The following is a 22,312-nucleotide window of genomic DNA, read 5'->3' on the forward strand; positions in this document are numbered from 1 at the left end:
TATATCCTAAATCACACAAACCTATATCACACAAAACATATGGAAATATTGTTCAGTTTTGTGAGCAATTTTATAAAAATGAAGCTCCAAAACATATAACAAAATAAGTAAAAAAATTGTATGCTTTCATCTTCATTTCTACTCCAACAGTTCTTTCCCTGAAGGTGGAGAGCATTCTTTGTCTTTAAGTTTCTCAGAATTTCCCTGGATCATTGTTTTACTGATAGTAGCTACATTTATCATATTTGACCATTCTGCAATATTGCAGTTACTGTGTACAGTGTTTACCTGGTTCTGCTTATTTCACCCTGCATCAGAGAATATATACACTTTTAAAAGAAGCAGTTTTAGTTTTGGGGTGTTTTTAGAATGAAGTTGAAAATTTCACTTACATGATAACCTAGATAAAAACTTAGAAAACTATGTGAAAAAGCAGGGACAGGAACTGGAGAAATAGAGGACAGAGAAGAATGAATGGATGTACATCAGAAACCTGATTTCAAACTAATGAGTTAGAAGAGTCATGTTTTCCACTTTTTTCAAAACTGAAAAGGTTTGGAAGAGTCACTATTATGGAACAATGAGTTGATTAAGGAGGTACAAAAGGATTATCTTGCAGCAGTGAGGGTCCTGTTTGTCACATAACTTAGTAGTGGAATGGGTACCATTTCAGTATTTTTTCCACCTTTGTTCAACAGCACATGAAGGAACCATGGAAGCAAATGGCAAGAGTGACCTAAGGTTGAGGCTTGACACGACACAATGAGCAAACATAAGGGGCCCAACTCAAGGAGAGGACAATGTAGAGTTGTCATGATTCACCAAGGGATCAGGACTGGGGAAAAAAAGAGAGTATACCTAGTGCAGAGGTGATGACCTAAGAGAAAACGAAGGGTCAAGGGACTGGAGGTCATGGAGTGGACAAAGAACAGGGTTTAGGATTGCAAGGCAGAGGGGGAGGGAGAATGATTTATCTAGTGCTTCAAGGCTTTCTAAAGTCTTTATACAGTTTCTCTCAGTTTTGAAAATATTTCCCATATCCAATGCTTCACTGTGTGTCTCCACTTTTTCACAACCCAATTTCTCCTCAGCCTCTTGCTGTCACTCTCACTCCTTCTATTCTATTGCTACCTGCTCACAAAAGATAAACAATGACCTCTTAGCCAGCACATCTCTGGACTTTTCTCACTGTGATCCTTTTTGACTCCTCTAAAGCTGTGAATATTGCTAGGAATCAATGTAGCAAGCCTGGACTCAGAAGATCTAGTAATGCCTCCACCTTCTTTTACTTAGTAACTAAGGAATCATTGAGGAAATCACGTTTTCCTCTAATCCTCAGCTTCTTTATCAATTAATTATCCAACAAGCATTTATTAAGCACCTACTATATTCAAGGCACTGAAGAGAAAAGTACAAATTAAAAGTCTCTGCCAGGGACAACTCAGTGGATCACAAGTCATGCCTAAAGACCAGAAGTCCTAGGTTCAAATCTGGTTTCAGACTAGCTGTGTGACACTAAATAAGTCACTTAACCCCCAATGCCAGCCCTTACCACTCTTCTGCATTGGAATCAATTCTGAGTATTGATTCTAAGATGGAAGAGAAGGGTTAAGAAAATAGAGTCCCTACCTTCATGGTATTTACAGTCTATTAAAAGAAAATAGAATGTGTTCACACAATACACTCGCATGATCTAGCTAGGTATCATCAGATTATAGATTTGGAGCTAGAAGAGACCAGTATAATCCTGTCATGTTCCATGTTTGAAGATTAGGGCTCAAAGACCAAGAATATCTATTAGTGGCAAAGGCAAAATTTCACACCATGTTTGCATTCGGGTTACTGTCTACAAGAGCATTTTGTAAACTAAAACACTCTGAAAATGTAAACTATTATTACTTAATCTTGCCTCCAAACAAATATATAACTAGCAATTTTGCTACCGAAAGAAAGCAATGGAATATGCTGTCAAATTAGCTTTTACATTCATAACAATCCGCTATCCCCAACAAAGTTCTGGAACATCCTATATTACAAATAAGTAACCATACGCTGGTGGGGTTGGCTTATGCTTCTCAATGCCACAGGAATGTAACCCAGTTTATGAATGTAAGTCAGAATTCAACATTTAGCTCTTTAAGGCATCTCTAAAACCTATTATAGAAAATCAACAACAAAGATCACGGGACCTGCAAGGAGCTTAATGACTACTATATCCACCTTAACCAAAACAATATGGATGGGTTTAAAGATTTAAACTCCCCAGGAGAACCCCTCCTAGAATCACCACTACTACCCAACACTATGCCCTCCCTGAGGAGATCATTAAACTTATTGCCCATCATGAGGTTTCCAGGCCAAGGAGATAGTTATAGCAAGGAAGATCCAGAGGAAAATTATCATGAATGAAGTTCAACCACTTTCATAAAACAGTTTAGGCAATTTCCTATAATACCAAGACACTAGACAAAGTTTTTTTGAGTGGTAGGGCACTACCATGTTTCCTTATGTCTGTAAAGATTTAATATCACAGGTTGTATCACAGATATTAGATTGTTCCTTATAGTTAACCAACCATGTCTCATTATTTCCTTCCTGATCCTGAAATAGCCTCTTATGTGGATTCAAAAATCTCAGAATCTCTAGCACAGACAGTTCTTAAGTCCAGCAGCTCAAGAATCACTTCAAATTCTAGAAAAGATGATCTTGGACCAAGAGATCCCACTGCTTGGCATATACCCTGAGGAAGTTATTAACAAAAACAAAGGTTTCTCACATATGAAAATATATAAAGCAGCATTTTTTTGTGGTAGCAAAGTCCTGAAAACAAAGGATATGCCCATCATTTGGGGAATGGCTAAAATTGGGATATATAAGGGTCATGGAATATTATTATGCTGAAGAGTTATCCAATATGATACATACTGAAAGGTATGTAAAAGCATTCATGAACTAATAAAAAGTAAATTAAGAGCAGAGAGAAGAAAACAATATACATGATGACTATAACAATATAAATGTAAAGAATAAGCACAAAACAATCAAAACTAAATGTCATTATAAAGATTATGTTTCAACTGTAGTGAAATTATTAAAAATAATCTTTGTGCCAAAGCAAAGAAAAAATGAGAATTCTTTTGCAGAAGCTGAAGTCTACTAGCATGGAGCACTATTCATAATGTCAGATTTTTCTGGTGTGTTGGGTTTTCCTAATTTTTTTTACTCTTCCTTTTTTTTCTCTTTTTAAAAAGTAAAATAAGGGATTTGGAGAGAGAAGGAAAAGATAAAAGGTAAAAATTTAGGTGTTATAAAAACAATATGTATTAATATAAAATCTCTTTTTTAAAAAAGGAAAAAATCTAGCAAAGTTCAATAAAAAAATGAAAACTAAAAAAATTCCTAAATGTTAGAGACAATAGCCTCCAATAAATCTTAATCACTTGCTTTTAGTGCCCCTGTACTCAACAATCAAAAGCAGGTGCTGAATATAGTTTCTATCTGAAATACAACTACTAATTATTGGGATATATCTATTTAGAGATCTTTTTTATTTATAGATGTTACCTTATGAATATTTTCTATTCTTTTCTTTTCTATTTCAAATTGCTTCATCCGGCAATGTATCTTTTCCTCTTCCTCTTTCAACACTTGTTCGTCCCTATCCCTTTGAGCTTTGAGTTTTTCATTCTCCTTGTTCTCCAGTTTTCGCTGCTTGTCCTCCCATGCTGCAAAAGACTGTCGACATTTCTCCTCGACTTCAACGTATCCAAAGCTTATTGTGTCAGTATCACCTGTACTCATTAACAGAAATATTTTATCTGTAAATTCTAAACTATTTAAAATCATTCCTCCTAAATATAAAAATAAATTTTATTTTACTTAATGTTGTGATATATGTTGCGAATAATATATGATATGAAATAATTTTATAGGAACAAACATGCAAAAACACATCAGTGACATACGAATCAAAAGTATTTAATAAATAAAAGTGAATGTGAAACCTGAATTGAAATCAGAGAGCTAATATGGTTTCCTAAAAAGAGTTCTAGAACAGAGATCTAGGTCTAATTATATTGGTGACCTAAGTGGAGCAATTTATCACACTGATTTCCTCATCTATGAAATGAGTGGGAAATGCTAGATGGTCTTCTGAGGGCTCTTCCAGCTCTAACATTCTGTGAGTGCATAAAATACAATGGGGTAGAAGTCAGTGCTTACTCTTTAAATACAAAATAAAGTCATAGCTAATTATGCATACTGACAACCATTTAACAGTTGGAAACTGTTGTGACTACAGGGAACTGGTTTGTTAGCTACTATAGCCAAACAGGCCTTTTTAATCCTGGGAATAGTGGTGGTTGGTGGTCTTTCAAACTTATCTTAGGTGTTGTTGTAAAGCTTCTGCCAGTGGTGGTGAGCCTATGGCACAGGGGGCCAAGGTGGCACGCAGAGCACTCTGTGGGCACGCAGCCGCCCTCCCTCCCCTGAGGTCATTACTAGAAAGGCCTCAGAGGGACTCAGTGGAGCTGCTCCCCTCCCCCCTGCACTGTGCCTGATGACATTTTGCACATGCCCCGCCCCTCTGCCCAGCAGCCCAGTGGGAGCACACAGGAGGTAAGGAGGGCGGCTCACAGGCAGCAGAGCTGGAGAGTGGAACACGTGGGCCACTCCCCTCCCCTTCTCTACACTCACTTCACCCGCCCCTCTGCCCAACAGCCCAATGGGAGTGCTGCTTCCCTCCCGTGTGGGGCGGGGCAGGGGACAGACCCAGCATGTGGGGGGAGGGGCATGGCACATGGTCTGGGGGAGGGCGGCATGGCATTTCGTTGGGGGGGCGGGGAAGGGGGACGGGGCCTAGCACTCTGTCTCTAAAAGATTCGCCATCACTGGCTTATGCCAAGCTTTTCCCAGAAGAAAAAATGATGTGTACCAGAACTGTGTTTCATGGGCAAGCTAGGGAGACAAAAGCTTTCACTTTTGAGTGATAAATCTTTTTGTTATGCCTATGTTTGCTGGCCCATTGTTTAATGGGGCTGTGCAATATGATTTTCTTTCTGATTTATTTTCTTCTTTCTTCCTAATTGGAATTTGATTTTTTCTTTTTTTTTTTTTAACTTGAGTATATGGAGCACTATTATTTTGATATTGAAATATCAGTTTACAATACCTAACATCGCATACCCAAAAGCATTAGAAGATGGAAACCTGCCATTGGTTGTTACATATGTGGGACTTGAACTGATATTTATGTGATTTCAGAAGAAGGGATTGCTAATGAGTCACTGCTCAGCGCAAAGGAGCACGAGGTCAAGGAGACCCAGAATCCGTGTGGGGCTGATGAGGATGAGGTGGAGGACCTGTCTCAGAGAATTCGAGGAAGCTGCTATCTGGCAAGGCCTGACATTGCGCTTCCTGTTTCCTGTCTCTGTATAAGACTAATATGTACCTCTGTTTAGTTCTAACTTTGGCTTGCCATCCCTGGGATTGAAGTAGAGAGAAAGGGGAATCATATTTCCTCAGACTTTTGTCCCTTTTTTCTTCTGTAGTTTGACAATTTTCTGTTGCCCAGGCTGATGAGGCTGGTGATGAGTAAGTGCAATATTTCTGCACCTGTCCTGCATGCCTGGAGGATATAAGCTAACTCAATTGGACCTTGATGGTGAATCAAGGACCTGTTATGATTTTAATTTATCCTCATATTTTTATACATGTAGGACTTATATGTATGTGGGTTTTTTAGTTTAATTTTTCTCTCTTGTTTTCAGGAGAATTGATTCATATATTTTATAGCTCAGTAATGCATCCTGCGTCAATTCTATTGTTGGTATATAATCCCCTCCTAAGGTGGGGATTATGTAATTATCCTAAAAATCCAAAGTTTAAGATCTTTTAAAGTAATTTTAGGAAAAGATAATCACCAAAAATGGATCTTCTGGAGAAGATGCTCTAAGGATGCTTGCAGAAATCACACTACATTAGGAAATTTGGAATGAACTTTTGCATATGAAGAACTGAACTGAAGCGGGGTTGAGTCCACCATTTATCCTGATTATAAACTCTTATGCCAATCAGCTTTTTTTCAAAATGCTTATCAATCATTTTTTTCTTTCTCACTTCCTTTTTTATTCCCAAATTGTTGTAACTCCCTCCATGAAATGTACAATATCTTTTCTATTTTTATACCCCCTGGTGAGAAAATCCTAAATGTATTAGATTGCATATGTGGAATGATTCATTGGGGAAACCCCGACATGTTAACCTCCTGGAAAACCAAGAGCAGGGAGACTTAACATGCTCATCTCCCAAAGAATTGGGGAGGGGGACTGTGTGAAGTAAAACACCTCCGTCCCACGGCACCCTAACAGTGGATGTTGCAGAGGAACATCATATGTAATGGCCTGGCATCCTCTGGCATCCCCTAAAATCAATGTGCAAGGTCCGCCCTGGAGGAAGGAGCTGGTGGGGTTTAAAATGTGAGCACAGGAAGGAGAGAATTCTTTTTGCTTCTGCTCTTGAACTGACTGGTTCCCTGGGCTGACCTGGGCAAGCAACGAGCACAACATGGAGGTGACCAAGCTGTGCTGAAATCTATTTACCTTCTCTCATCTCTCTCATTTTATTAATAAATGATTATAACTCTGACCAGACCACCCTTTTATTTGTTACATACTGCATCTGAATGTATGATGAAGGGAAATTAATTTACAAATTATGAAGAAATTAAGAGTATACATTTAAAGAGCACTGGCCCAAATCTCATGTCTGACATTCATTACCTATATGACCTTGGACAAGTCAGCACCTCTGATTCCTGCTACTTTTAGAGTTATGATTCTATGAGCCTATGAAATAAGTTTAGGGATATTTTAAAAATCTAAACAGTCTAGCTTTGCTAGTTTGAAAGTTAAAAAATATATATACACACATACAAATAGCAAAAATATTTCATTTAGATGTTCTGTAAAATTATGAACTATGATTACCAAAGTTACCAAGTATAGTATTTAGAAATTTACCTTTAGAAAGATGTTCATTAGCAGGTTCATTAGGAGGCTCAGCAGAATTAGAAACTTTATCAAAGATTAAATTTGTCTGTAATTCATCTTGTATTTTAAGTAACATCTAAATAGACACAAAAGAGTAACAATGATTAATAAAATTTGGTGAAAATCTATGAAAAACTCCTAAAAACTGCCAAAAACATATTCTGTGAAATATCAGATTTAAAATATGTATTAAAACCTAAGATTTTCAGACTTTGTAATTAGATCATTGCAACTAAGATAATACAGACAATTTGTGCTTTTATAGAACAATCTTTCCTTGTGTTTTTGAAATCTCCATTTGAACAAGAGAATTTTGAACCTATTTCACTTTAAATTTTGACAGATTATAGATGTACAGCATTCTCACAATTATCTTCCATACTACAAATTCATGCTTCTTTCCATATAATTCTATCTTCTCATTTGCTAATATTTGTCTAAATTGTTCCTAATACTTGATCATGGTGTCCAATTTAACTGCCCTAATATTTTGTATACAGAATTTGTTTTCTCTCACTATCACCTTCACTCAAATCCTATTCTATTATCTCAATCTGGTGACCCTAAGGTCCTGAAGACTTTTTGAGGGAGAATACAAGATCTCTGACTGGTCCCATTAAATGAAAAAGGATTTAAAAAACAATTAAAAACTATATAGCTAAATTGTGGAAGTGCTTAATAGGTTATATTTGAATATATGAATGCTAAATAGCAGACGGTCTATATTCTATCATGGAAGAAAATATCTGCATTGAAAAACAATCATAGATCTTTGAAATAATTATACGTTTCTCCTTTCTATCTAATATGTTCTAACATTATTCTCTTTTCTCCTTTTTTAATTTCTAGTTTTCCATACAAAGGTCTCTTTACTAATTAAGTGTACCTGAAGAGAAAGGATATACTATTATCCCAACTTCACAAAATACACTTTGTTTCTATCTTTACATCATTAGTTTTCCCCTTAGCAACTCACACACACAAAAAGTTATAAATACATAGCTACTGTTTTATTTGTTTTATAACTCAAATTCCTAAATATTTGTATTTCTGATATGTATATTCAAGAACTCACATTAATTATATTGCTTCTAGTTATAATCCTAAGATTTAAATTTCAGTTTGCTAATTTTACATGTAAGAAAAAATAAAAATAATTACATGTTTTATATAACAGTATTAATCTCTAAAACAATATAGTGCAAAACTTGTATTCAGTTTGATTTCCCCTTACTCATAGAGTCAGCATGAAGGTCTACAAGGAATCATCAGAAAGTTACAAAATTCTATAGCATGTAACTGAATACCATAAGTCAAGTTTCAGTAGCATACCCTCTTTTTCAATTCTAATGCATTTTCATGAAAATTAACTGTTAACTCGTCCAAAAAATCTGTGGGATTGTTGGAAACTGCTCCATAATTAGGACCTAGAGAGGAAAAAAAAAATATAAATTCAATTATAAGATTGGAGTTATACTTATTAATTTGTCAAACTTGGATTATTTTCTATAATGTTAAACTCTATAATAATATATCATTAGATATTTTTAAAATGACATAGGGGGGCAGCTGGGTAGCTCAGTGGATTGAGAGCCAGGCCTAGAGACAGGAGGTCCTAGGTTCAAATCTGACCTCAGACACTTCCCAGCTGTGTGACCCTGGACAGGTCACTTGACCCCCATTGCCCACCCTTAATACTCTTCCACCTAGGAGCCAATACACAGTATTGACTCCAAGAAGGAAGGTAAAGGTTTAAAAAAATAAATAAATAAAAAATAATAAAATGACATAGGGGAAGGACAAAAATGAAATTGTTTTAAATTTGGGTTGTTTTTTACATGAAAAGTAAATAAACCATGATATAAAGGCTATTCTAAATTATATTGCTCTAAAGTTCTATACCTACCTAATCCTTGACTATCTATTCTAGACTAAGGCATATTCCATTAACAGAATCACCATCTTCTTGCTAGTAAAAGCGAGAAATACTTTAAGAGCTGCCATGTGTAGACTTATTCAACCTAATTCCAAAAGGTAGAACCAAGGGTACCTTATGAAGCAGATGAGATAAGTGAAAATAAAGAATACTGATCTAATAACAGAGCTATCTAAAAATGGAATTGACTGCCTAGTACAGCAGTAAGTTTACAGTGTTTCTCTCCATAGCACAGGTTTGTGTAACAGAGAAAGGAGAACCCATAGAGCCATTAAAGAAGGGATGTCGAAAATCCAACGAGAAGTGACTTAAATGAATTTCTATATTCTAGGACATTATTTTAGAATTCATTCTATCATGAAATTTATGTCTGGTTCTTTGGACAAAATCTAGTTTCCTCATGTCAAAGTATCTGACAAAAAGGTGCTTAATAAATGCTTCTTGAATAATTGCTAATTCACTGATAATCTCTAGTCTCTTCTAGATTTAAAATTCATTAGTTCTATGTGTTTCTGACTACAGTGTTAAAATCTTTCATGAAGCTTTTGTCACCCCACCTTTAAAATGCTTCATTTCTCGCTATCAAGTTTACAAATGAAGTTCACTATATTTAGTTAGGCTCTTCCTTAAATGGTATTTTTAATCTAATAATTACATAAGACATTTTCAGAGGTTCTTCATCATGGTGTAGAGAGGATCTCTGGGTTACTGAAGGTTATATCAATACTAAAATAGTTCTGGTAGATTTTTCCAAGCTGGAAAGGTTTCAAAGGCATCTCTAACCGGATTGATGGTGAATGTCAGTCAGGTACATTTATTAAATAATACTATATTCCAGTACTTGGCTAATGCTAGGGATACAAAAAGACAGAACTTGTCCTTAAAATGCTCAGGATCTAAGGGGGAGACAGTAAGCAAACAAATATACAAACAAGCTAAATGGAAATAATAAATGGGAATTAAGAGAGGGAAGGCACTAGGAATTAAGAGGAGTCTGGAAAACCTCCTTGGGTGAACAGTTTTGGAGTTCCAGTGCCCAGAGGGCAAATTCAAACTGTCAATGAGCCCTGGATTACCCGAGTTGAGGGAGAAAGTTTTAGCTTTGGGCAGCTGGACAGAGGGGTGGAAAATGCAAAAAAAAAAAAAATGTCTTTAGGTGCTGGGAAGAAGGGAACAGAGAAACCCCTGAGTGCCCAATGTGGGCTCTGCACCCATGCCATGTCTCCACCAACACTGCTCTAGAAGATGAGATTTTTAGTTGTTCCTTAAAGGAAGACAGGGAGGTCAGTAGGCAGAGATGAGAAAGGATTGTTCCAGGCATGGGAGAAAGCCAGAAAAAATGGCCAGAGTTGAGAGAAGGAGTATCTTGTTCATGAAATGTTAAGGAAGCCAGTGTCGCTGGATTAAAGAATATTTGGAGAAGTATAAAGTATAAGAGGACTGAGGGTATATTTTAGGAGTTGGGATTATGAAAGGTTTTCAATGGTAGAGAATTTTGTATTTGACCTTGGAGGTGTCAGGAGTCAAGGAACTCTAATGGACTTTATGTCTGTCACCTGAGGACTCACCTAGCTAAGTTCTGTTACACGATTACAAATTTTTTAGCCATGAGAACTATTTGAGACAAATTATATCCAAGGATTTCAAAAATCTGTATCAGTGGAGGGAATAACCACAATGAAAGAATTAAAACTCTTGGACAAATTGATGTATTTGAAGTAAGCTTCTATAAATACATACATGTGTGAACATGTGCTTTATGCATGTATATATATTAAACACATTTAAATACATTCTCACATATTTAAATTTTTCTATTTTTCTTTATCATATGTTTGTTTTTCTAAAGCTAAGGATTCTTATCATTTCATCATTAATTCATCCTAAAATTGCATGGGGAAAGATGAAACATAAAATACTACATTCAGGCTTAAAATCTAATTTTGTTGTCTCTGCACAGATGCTCCATAATTAAACTGTACTAAACTGTACTAAATATCTTAAGCCAAGCAAATGCCATATATTAACATTTTCTAAAATATACTCTTGAATACGTCATTGTAGCTTTGGCATGAAAATAACATAACAAAGTATTTAACATTTAAGAATTGAAAAAAAACAATAAAATGTTTTAAAAAGTTAACCCTCTCAGTATATCTAATAGCCAGTACTTTATCTAACAATATAATAAAAAGAAATCATTATATAAATATCTGCTATCATTAGAAGTAATAGTAGCGCTACTACTATTAAGCTACAGTTTAGATATCTACAAAAGGATATATGAAAAAAATTGAAGAGATTTCCAAGTAGAACTAAATAGCTAAATATGGGGAAGGTTTGACTCTCCTCCCTATCCCTGAAATGAAAAAGATCTTCAACAGCCTCAATTACCAAATCCAGAGGCCCTTCTCAGTCATTATTCTCTTTACGACTTTGCTTCATTTGGCACTTGACCACTCCCTCCCGCTTTTTGCTATTTTCTCCTTGCGCAACTTCCCCTCCTGATTCTCTCCCTACCTGTAGGACAATTCCTCAGTCTCCTCCTGTAACTCATTTTCTCCTTCCACATCCAAAGGGTAGCCATCACCACAGGCTCTGTCTGAAGTGCTCTACTCTCTCCATTCTTCTTCCTTTGGTGATCTCATCCACTCCTCCCTGACTTCAATTGTGACCTCTGGATGACTTCCAAATCTCTATGTCCAGAGCTAAGCTCTAGGCCCAATACTACCAGATGGACAGCTCCACTATGATGTTCTATCAGTATCTCATTTTTCTCCTGAAACCTTGCCATTCCCCCAACTTTCCCTGTGTCATCAATGTCACTACCATCTTCCCAGTCACCTCCAATCAAAGCTGAGTCATCTTTGATTCTTCCCTCTCCTTTCCCTTACCTCCTACATTCAACCTTTGCCAAATCCTGTTGGTTTCCCTTAAAAGTATCACATGCATATCTGCTTCTTCACTCCCACACTCCCAGTATTCACTCAGACTTTTATTAATGTCATTGAAATTATTACAGTAACTGCCTAATGTGTCAGTTCCCCTACCTGGGGGGGAAGTGGGAAAAAAGAGAGGAGAGTCAGACAGAGAGAGACAGAGATATAGACAGACTGAAATGTGGCCTGGGATTTAAAGTCTTCTACAATCCAGCTCCAAGAGCTCCAAGTGCCTGCAACAAAGACTTCTAGAGAAGAAAAAAGGGCTTTATAGCAAAAGATCTGAAGGACTGACCACTATGAAAGAAGAAAAAAGTTGGGAAAGTCTTAGGGTTTTTCCTTTAAAGAAAATTCAGCACATTTTCTGCCTTCATCCCCACCCTAGTGCCAACACACACACACACACACACACACACACACACACACACACACACACACACACACACACACACTTTATTTTTTTTTAAGGGAATATTCAAAAAGGTACAGCCAGGGTAACAGGGAGAGGTGAGGGATAAGAAGCTTGAAGCTAAAAAAAGCATAGCACAGTCTACTGATGTTTCTATCAGGAAAAAAAAAAACCCTCCAGCAAAGAACTCCAACTGAAACCAGAAGCTTCAAATGGAGAAAAACTCCACAAGCACTGCCCCATGAAGCCACATCTGGTACTGCCCAGCACTGACCATAGCACCAAAGGAACAAAACTAAGTAGCGCCCCTGGAGACCAGCAGAGAACAATAGCCAGAGGAAAAGCTCTGCTTCTGGTAAAACTAGCAGGAATGCAGTGATCTCAAAGATGATTTGGGCAGCCTACAGCAATGGAAGGCTGAGTTTCTCTCTCCTTGTGTCTGTCCATGCCATACATGTTTCCTGTGGATATACCTTAGCATACATTTCCCACAGCTATTTCTAGACTGTAGATATATCAGTGGGGCCTCCTGAGCTATGGCATTAAAAAGACAGGGATCCACAGAGAACCTTGTCTAAAGGCCTCATCATGGATTTTACTTGGACAAGAGAATGTGGATTCCCTTTGCTAATTTAACGGTTTACATTCGAAAACTCATCGCCCTATTCCGTACTGGCACATCAGGGAACGCTCTTCGACCTGTAGTACAAAGAGTTCTGGCCTAGAGATCACTCAGAGGACCTGTGTCCATTCCTATCTCGGTGCCTTGGAGCACAGTAACGCCACTTAGTCTCTCTGAGTCTCAGTTTCCTCATCTGAAAAATGAGATGTTTGTAACAAGTGACCTATAAGTTTCTTTCTAGATATGTACCTATGATCTTATGATATTAAATTGTTCCAATAATGCTTAGATTGTGTTACATCCCATTTGCTTCCAGAAAAAGAACTGAATCTGAATGCAAACAAAAACATACTATATTTCACTTTCTTCTTTTTTGTTTGTTTGAGATCTCTTCCACAAAATGATTAATATGGAAAAATGTTTAAATCTATATTAGAAGAAAAAGTAAAAAAAAAATACCAGAAATTTTTTAATAATTTACTTTATATTGCTTTCCATCTCAGGGAGGGAAGAGGAGTGAAAGCAACTAAAGGAGTAAGGGAATTTGAAACTCAAACTTCTTTAAATGTTAAAATTATTTTTACATATAATGGGAAAATAGTATTAAAAATAATAAAAATATTTGACTTCAAAAAAGTTTGTTATAATTATGTGTTATGTTGTATATGAGCAATAGAACTGGATGCTCTGGAGAAATGTCATAACAGGTACAGAACAATTGAGAATGACTAATATTGATGAAGAGAAGAAAGTTAAGCCACATAATGAATGTTGCAGAGTGAGAGAATGTTGGTCTTTGAGGAAGAAAGACTTGAATTCAAGTTTCACCACTTGTACTATGTGATCAGATATTTTATCTGAAAAATGGATAAAAATGCCTATAGTATCTATACCTAATGGGGTTTATATGACACTACAGTGAAATCACAGATGTGTGTATATGTAAACAAACATACACATGCATGACCCATGTACATATTCCTTTGTAAACCTGAACGTACTATATAAATGCCAGCTATTATTATTATATTCACACAGAGAATTTGACATCTATCTGCATGAATTAATGATGACTGAAAAAACAAAAGGACTGTATGGGACACCCAATGAGATTAGAGTTGCTTTCTACCATCTACTCATGATCCTATTTTGATCTTGGTTTTTATATGATGTTAAAGATTATTGATGATATATGAATTAGAAACCCACAGAATCAACAAGACAGCAAGCTGCTTAATGTGGTGCTCACAGTTCACACACTAAAGCTGTTATCGGGTTTCTAAAGGAAATATCCAGAATATAGAAGACATTCTTTTGAGGCTCAGCTCAAGAGCAACCTTTTCTGTAAACTGTTCCCAATTCCCTCAGTTAATAGTGCTCCCTGTGTCCTCAAATTTCCTTATTTTAAAATTGCATAGTTATGTGGTATCCCCATCCTCCATCCCCAAGCCCCATTAAACATAAGTTCCTTGAAGGTATCAACTGTTCTATTTTCATTCATATATTCTCTGGAGGTACATACATAGCAAGTTTAGTTAAGACAGAAATTGCTACAGTATTTGTCATCAGATATTACTTTGCCCTTGGTTGTCTAGTTTCTTTGTCCAGATAAGCTTCACTGACTTAAGAATCCCTGGCAAGGCTATTCACTGAGAGCTCCCTCTTCTCCCTTCTTTCTATCTCGCATCATTACATCTTCCTGCTCTGCCTCCTCCTTCCCTACTGTCTCCCATGAGGAAGTGAACCTTCTTGCCAAAGCAAATCTGTCTGCATGACCTTGATCCAAGGTCATCCCTATCTTCTCCAATAGATCGTTCCCTCTATCATCCTCATTTTCTTATTATTCTTCAATCTCTCCCTGCCTATTGGGTGGGTTTCCTCATGCCTATAAACATGACTTCTTCCCTTTCCCTTGAAAAATCAAAACAACTGTCATTTGATCCAGCCATCCTAACTAGCTATTGTCCTATATCTATTTTCCGTTTTGTGTCTAAAATTTTTGTGGACATCTAAGTCAGCCTCCACTTCCTTTCCTCTCTTCTAAAATCTTTGCAATCTAACTTCCAAACTAATTATCCAAGTGAATCCAAAGGTATTCTCACTGGTAATAGGAATTGTTTTTGGAAAAGATAGTGAATTCTGTTTGGGACACATGAAGTTTAAGATGTCTGCTGGATATCTAGTTCAAGAAACCCAAAAGACAAGTAAGATACTGGAGGTCAGGAAAGAATTTAAGGCTAGAAGGCTGAGATCTGAGAATCATTAGTTTGGGGGTAATAACTGAACCATGGGATATGATGAGATCACTAGGGAAATAGTATAGAGGGAGAAGAGTGTCCAAAACAGAACCTTGGGGGGACACCTAGGGTCAGTGGGCATGACCCAGATCACAATCCAGCAAGGGAAACTGAGAAAGAATGGTCAGACAGGTCTGAGGAGACTTGAGAGAGAATAGAGTATCAAGGATAAGGTGACAGCCTTTGAAAACTGAGAAAAGACTGCAGTATAGTAACACCAGCCTATTTTGCTGTTTCTTGAACACATTACTCCATCTCCTGATTTAATTAGGCCATCCCCTATGTTAAAAATGTTCTCTCTCCCTTTTCTTTCTCTAGGCCACAGGGACTTCCTTCAGAACTCAGATCAAAGCCCCAAAGCCCTTTCCAGGTCTCCCCTGCCTCCCCCTACTAAAGACTTCATGCCTTCCCTGTGAGATTCCTCCCATTAACAAGTTATATACTTTGCACACATGCATGTATGTACATGCTGTTTACCTATTATCTCCCCCATTAGAATGTGAACTCATTGAGGGCAGTGACCACCAGCTCTTAGTGCCGTGTCTGGTATTGTCTGATTCGAAATAAGTGCTTAATAAAATGTTTGCTGGCTGACTAATGGAGGGTCCTTTCTTTTCCTGAATTAGTCTACTTTCTTTCCATGAATTAGCAAATCCAAGGCCCTTGGCTTTTAGCCACTTTCTACTATACGACTATCCTTAAAAGAGACAGATGACCTCAAAGGCCTATTTCTCAACATTTCACCAGCCCATCCAACCTACTTTGTGTGTAGGAGGTGGATGCTGCCAAATCTGGAGGGTAGGAGGGGATTCGGTGAGTAACTAGGAGAAGAAGGGTGGCTAAGCTACCATACCTAGGATTGCTACTTACCCTGTGCTTGGATTACCTTGCATAACCTTGCAACCACACTGTCTTGTTACTCAGTGATTAGTAAAAGGATTTCCCTTCTCAAAAATACTTGAAAATTCTCAGAAGTTTAGAACATATTTACAACACTTAGTGCAGCGCTGTCTTAATAAACATTTGCTGAACTGGATTTGTTAAATAGGAACATCAGTTTTAAATATAATTTTTGCAAAATTAAATTTTATTCTTGTATCACACTGAGAAGTTTCTTATAAACCACTTAATACTTAGATGAAACTTCTACTTACTTGAAATGTCAGAATCTTCCAAGTCCTGGAGAACAAGATTTTCAACATTTTTACTTTGATTCTTTATGACTTTAATACAGTAAAGAACTGATTCAGGTAAGTTTTCTTCCCCCTGAAAACAGGAATAATAAAATAAAATCACAAAGGGTTTCTTAGGAATCCTATGTGCTGATCATTCACTGTCTCTCTCTAATCTTTTATTTTTCTTGAGGAAACATGCATTAAGAAATCAACACTGAAGACTCTATGGCAAATATAACATGGGGATTATAAGGAGACAAAAGCGTTATTTATGCCTTTATTTTTTCATTTCCAGGTGCTTCTATATTTCTGCGAACAACAAATTTGAAAAACAGAATTTGGGCAGAGACAATTATTTGATTACATTTATCCAAATCAATTCCATGCAATTTAATTTATCCTTATGATTTAATTTTCATTTTTAGAATGCTTATTGATTTCTTCTTTAGCCTCTATGCTCCACATGGAATTAAAGCTTTTAAAATCCCAAGTTTGAGTTTCCTCTTGAAATTGCATTTGTATGTCTTCTCACCCCACCCCATTTTCTGTTATGCCTCACTACCAGAAGTGTCAATGAATACATTTAGTGTAGCAGAGTGGTCTTCAAAGTTTCCCTACCTGATTTAATAGAATTGTCTAAAGGTCCGTCCACTGTATTTGCAATATATTTGAAACTCCTATAAGTGTTCAGCCCATAGTTTCAATATCTACTATTCTATGATTTAGAAAACATATTTCCTATAAACTTTTCTATACCTTTTGAGGTATTTTTAGTTTACTGTTTAGTGAAATTCCTTGTATTTTGACAATTCTGACAAATTGACAAGAATGAATGAGACTATAATAATCTACCACAGAACCATTTGAAACGAATGAATTCTATATAAGAAAGATGGGTCTTAACCCTAATCACCCCTCTACCCTGCATCCAAATGAGGTTTAATTACAAAAGAACTTCACTCTAAGGCCATCTTGTCTACAAGGTAATCCTAAAACCTAAGCTACAACTCCATTACAAGTTTGTGTTTAAGCTTCTTAAAGGATTTTGTTGTTGCCTTAATTTAATGAAAATCAATTTATTCTTCCTGTGGATTTTTATCTACATATCTAATAATAATCCTGAAGTCCAATCCCTCCCTCATTGCTAATTAGATGTTCCACAAACTTTAAAAACCTAACAAGTCCAAAATAGTACTAATCAATGTAAAGCCCTCCTTTCTTTATAACTTCCCTATTTCTTTCTGGAAGTTATGAAGTTTCACAACCTCAGAGCCATCCAGCTCAAGATGTTTTCCTTTCTTCCTTCTTTCTGCCCCTTGTTTCCAAAGACTTCCCAAATCTCTTCAATTCCATTTCCATTCTCTATATAAAATCCACCCCCTTCTCTTCATTCTTAGTCACCACACTGGTTTACACCATCACTTTTTAGATCTCCTGCCCCAACATTCCCCAGCTCAGGAAGCTTCAGTGGTTCCCCATGACCTCTGATAAAGTACAAACACTTCTGCTTGGTTTTTAAAGCCCTTCATAATCTGACTACAAAAGACTGTTATTCAATATTATACATTCTCTTTCTACTAATGCAGACCATTAGTAGGTCCAGCCTACTAATCCTGGTCCAACCTCCAGCACTCAGGAAATGGTCTTCCCAGAGACCAAAAGAAAATCATCAGCTAGAATGGTGATAGCAAACCTTTTAGAGACCAAGTGCCCAAATTGCACCCTCACACCACATGTGAGCTGCCCCCTTACTCTGGACAGGGGAGGAACAAAGTGCTCCCATTGGGCTGCTGGGCAGAGGGGAGGGTCATATGAGAAATGTTCTCAGTGCATATGGAGAGGGGGGAGGAGAGCAGCCCTCTCCAGCACACTCCAGCATGTGAGCCATAGCACTATCATTTAAGTAGCTTTTCTCAATTCAGTTAGGTAGTCTTCATAGAAGAGACATAAAGGTCATGACTACCAAAATTTTTAATGTTTTCAGTATGGCATGGTCATTTATGGGCCATTATGAAGCCTGAGAACAGAATTTGGGCAGAGGTTATTCTCTCATATATTTCCTTAATGGTGATGAGGTTTTAAGAAGAAATGTAGTAAAAAAAGAACTATCAATTTAGAGCTAAGCTTAAAGCCTAACTCGTTTACTTCATACTTGTGTGACCTTGCCCTTGGATAAGTCATTTCTCCTGTCGGGGCTTTAAGACTCCCATCTATGAAATGACAGGAGTTGGATTAAATGAGCTCCTAGGACTTTTTCAGGTCCTATAGCATTTGCTGCTATATTGTTTCTAAAGATCCTAACAAAAATGAACAAAACTCAAAAGAGTAATGAAACTTAGATGATAAGACACTTACTGAATCAGTCCCACTACCAACATCAGACGGCGAGTATGTCTCTTCACTTATCTCCAAAGATGAAACGCTGATTTTATCCAATTCAGCTTTTATTTCTTCTTCCAGCTCTGCTTCAATATCTTTATCATCCCACATTCTTTCTAATAAAAACCATGAAAAACAAAAGAGGTCACAATGACAACGAAATCTGTCTAGACTCACAAATATATCCCCAGTTCATATACTGGCTTCATTTATTTTTTTTATTTCTGGCACACCTTATGTGACACAGTGTATAAATTAGAAATACACTTACACCCCCACTAAGTCAGACTCTGATAGGTCTTAAAAATGTGTAAGTCCGGAGGTAGTTAAGTAGCATAGTGGATAGAGCACCAGGCCTGCAGTTGAGAGGACCTGGGTTCAAATCTGCCCTCAGATATTTCCTAACTTGTATGACCCTGGGCAAGTCACTCTATCCCGAATTGCCTAGCCCTCACCTCTCTTCTGTTCTGGAACTCACACTTGGTAAGAAGGGTTATTAAAAAAGAAAGTATAGATCTCTCTAGACTCTCAAAAGCAGATCTTACCAATATGGAAAAGCTTTTGAGTACAGATCCAGGGACACCTCTGAATTGTTCAAAGACCAGACTAAGTAATAGGTACTTGTCTCCAGCTTTGCTGCTCATGGATGATTTTTCTCAGACACAAAATTCATCTAGGAAAGCTTGGGGGTGTGTGATGTACATTTGTGAAGGGAATACTCATGCCATTAAAAATTTCAGAATCTTTAAGTGTTCATGTACAAGATTATAAAGTGTGATTCTAGATATGACATGTCTTTGTTTTTATACACATGTGCATACATATATGTGTTTGAGTGTATACGTATGCAAGTGTGTATCATGGTAGCTACCTGGCACAGTGATTAGAACACTAGATTTTTTTATTGATTTTTTTTTGTCTCTTTTGCTTTAAAAATATTGTTATTTAGGATGGCTCTCTGGCAGGGAAAAGATACTGGAAGTAATTTTGGTGATGTTAAAAAAAGATATCAGTAAAAATTTATCAACATTTAAGAAATCTTAAATGAGTTTCTTCATTATTGTGGAACCAGATAGAGAGCTTTAGAGGACAAGAGATGTCAACTAGTCCAACCCTCTCATTTAGGAAACTGATATCCAGAAAATTAACATGATTAATAATGAAAAAAAAAAAACTTTAAAACAGGATACTTAAGGAAATTAGGTAAAAGTGAAAGACAAGATGAAGAAATAAATCAGAGTGGAACTTTTCTGGATATTGTGACCATAGATTTAAAAATAGAAAGGACGTAGGTCAACTACACCTAGATTTCCTGACATGAATTGTTCCATTTCTTCTAGGAAAAGATAAAAGAAAACTGTGTTTAAAAACAGCCTACAAAGATCTGGGTCTGGTAAGTTTTTAGGGCTTCAAATAGAAGGGTCCATCCAGTCCAAATCCCTCATTTTACAGATGAGGAAATGGAAGTAGCTGAAGTGAATCTCAAGATTACAGAAGCAGACAGACCAAGGACACCCTCTGGAGCCAGCCGCAGGGAGAAATCAGAAGCAGCGAAAGGCCAAAAACGATCCCATTCCTTTCGGAAGAGTGTGGAAAGCTGGGTTTAAAAGAAGCTTAGAAAGAACGTGTGGCGAGTTCGTTGAGCTGCAAGGCCCCTTAGAGGGCATCTAGTCCTACCCCTCATTTTACAGATGAGGAAACTGAGGCCTAGGAAGTTGAAGTTACTGGCAGAGTTGGGATTGGAACTCTGGGGTTCTAACGCCGCAGTCAGATTTTTCATACCACGTGGGGATGGAATAGGGGTGCGGACGTTGGGGGGTGGGGGCCATGGACTCCGAGAGCGGGGAAGGGTCTCGGAATTCCTCCAGTCCAAGCCGTGCCTGAACCAGACACCACCCGTTTGTAACCTGACTAGTGGCCATCCGGCCTCTGCTTGAACTCCTCCAGTGACAGGGAGCTCATTACCTGTTGAGGTGTCCTGCTCCACTTTGGGGTAACTGCTAGAACAATTTGGATCCACTAATGGCCTCACTTCACGCGGCTATCAGGGGAGACTCCGCTCCTGGTGGGGGTAGGGTGGGGGGTGGGGGTCGGTCTTCGTCCCACGTGCCGCCTCTTCCTCTTGGGTCCACCCACCCCGAGACCACCTCACCCGGACGCCCTCGGGGAACTGGATCTGGTGCGGCCCCACCAGGCGGCCTCGAACTTTAGGAGCTGCCTACACTTCACCTCCTCAGGAAGAGACAGTCCATAAGCCGCCAAACAAAACGTAACCATGGCAACGACTAGCCTGGACGAAGGGGGCGGGATTTGGACAACGGGGGCTGCCAGGGCTCAAAATAGAAGACTTTCGCCTTTGTTCCATGAAAGGGTTTGATGGAACAAGGTGGGGCTGGGCGGGGAGCCGGAAGTACCACTGCTGAACCTAGAGGAGGAGCAAAACGGTGGGCGGCCTCCCCTCCCCCCAGAACTCTGAAAATCGATCCTTTCAATGTGCAAATGTTTCTTGCTTAACTCCACTAGTATAATTGATGTCTTATTGCTTGCCTTCTCAATGAATGGGGCGGGAGGGGAGCAGGGGGAGAATTCCAGAGGGAGAGAATTCGGAACTCAGCATTTTAAAAAATAAAATGACTGCTAAAAATAAATAATAAAATTTCTGCAAAATATATCAAATAAGTAATGGATTAATTTAAAAGAAATAAATCTTGGAAATATAATTAACAGATTATTAATGTATTGTTAAAATAATTATTGTTCGTATGGAAATAGATAATTTCATTTATAAATAATACATTTATTCTTTATGATTGTTTATATTTATTATTGCAATAATAAATTGTAATTTATTGTAATAAATTGCAATTCATTTAGACAGGCACATAGAGAGAAAATGACATTTACTTTTTTACTTTTTTAGAATAAATATTTATTTTAAGGAGTAAAAGTAAATACATTTATTTTCAAATAAAAATAAACCTTTAATAAAAGTAAATATTTTGAGAATGTAAACATAATGGAGTTATTTTTTTAAAAAATAAATGTATTTACAAAAGAGAAATAGTGTATTTTTTGCAGCAGAATGATAAAAATAAATTTATCTTTTAAAAATGAAGGAAGGAAGGAAGGAAGGAAGAAAGGAAGGAAGGAAGGAAGGAAGGAAGGAAGGAAGGAAGGAAAGAAGGAAGGAAAGAAGGAAGGAAGGAAAAACCAAGAAATAAACATTTTAAGCACTTTATATTGTCTGATTCCAAATTGCTTTCCAAAATGGTTGTTCTAATTCACTGGTCTTAAGCCACACAGTAACTATAGTACTCCAGATTTTTTCTCCTTTTGTGACCCTGGAGAGGCCACTTCACCTCTGTGCCTCAGTTTCATCAGCTGTAAAATGGAGATAATAACAGTACCTACCTCCCAGAATTGTTGGATTCCTTTAAGTCTCAACTAAAATTTTAACTTCTACAGGAAGTTAATCTTTCCCTTAACCCTGCTTAATTTTAGTACCT

At 37.3% G+C, this 22,312-nt stretch overlaps 1 protein-coding gene across 1 annotated transcript in view; it reads right to left on the minus strand.

Moving 5' to 3' along the window:
• Positions 1-20,837, minus strand: part of LRRIQ1 (leucine rich repeats and IQ motif containing 1) — a 239,679-nt gene extending 218,842 nt beyond the window's left edge. The window contains exons 1-6 of the mRNA XM_044679173.1: positions 20,772-20,837; positions 18,779-18,922; positions 16,407-16,511; positions 8,382-8,476; positions 7,020-7,125; positions 3,565-3,791 (exon numbers count right to left, since the gene is read on the minus strand). Coding sequence (XP_044535108.1) covers positions 3,565-3,791; positions 7,020-7,125; positions 8,382-8,476; positions 16,407-16,511; positions 18,779-18,917 — 672 coding nt within the window. The 5' untranslated portion in view covers positions 18,918-18,922; positions 20,772-20,837. The remainder of the gene's footprint in view (positions 1-3,564; positions 3,792-7,019; positions 7,126-8,381; positions 8,477-16,406; positions 16,512-18,778; positions 18,923-20,771) is intronic.
• Positions 20,838-22,312: the final 1,475 nt, after the last annotated feature.

The sequence above is a fragment of the Gracilinanus agilis genome, chromosome 5, assembly GCF_016433145.1.
Source record: "Gracilinanus agilis isolate LMUSP501 chromosome 5, AgileGrace, whole genome shotgun sequence".
NCBI lineage: Eukaryota > Metazoa > Chordata > Mammalia > Didelphimorphia > Didelphidae > Gracilinanus > Gracilinanus agilis.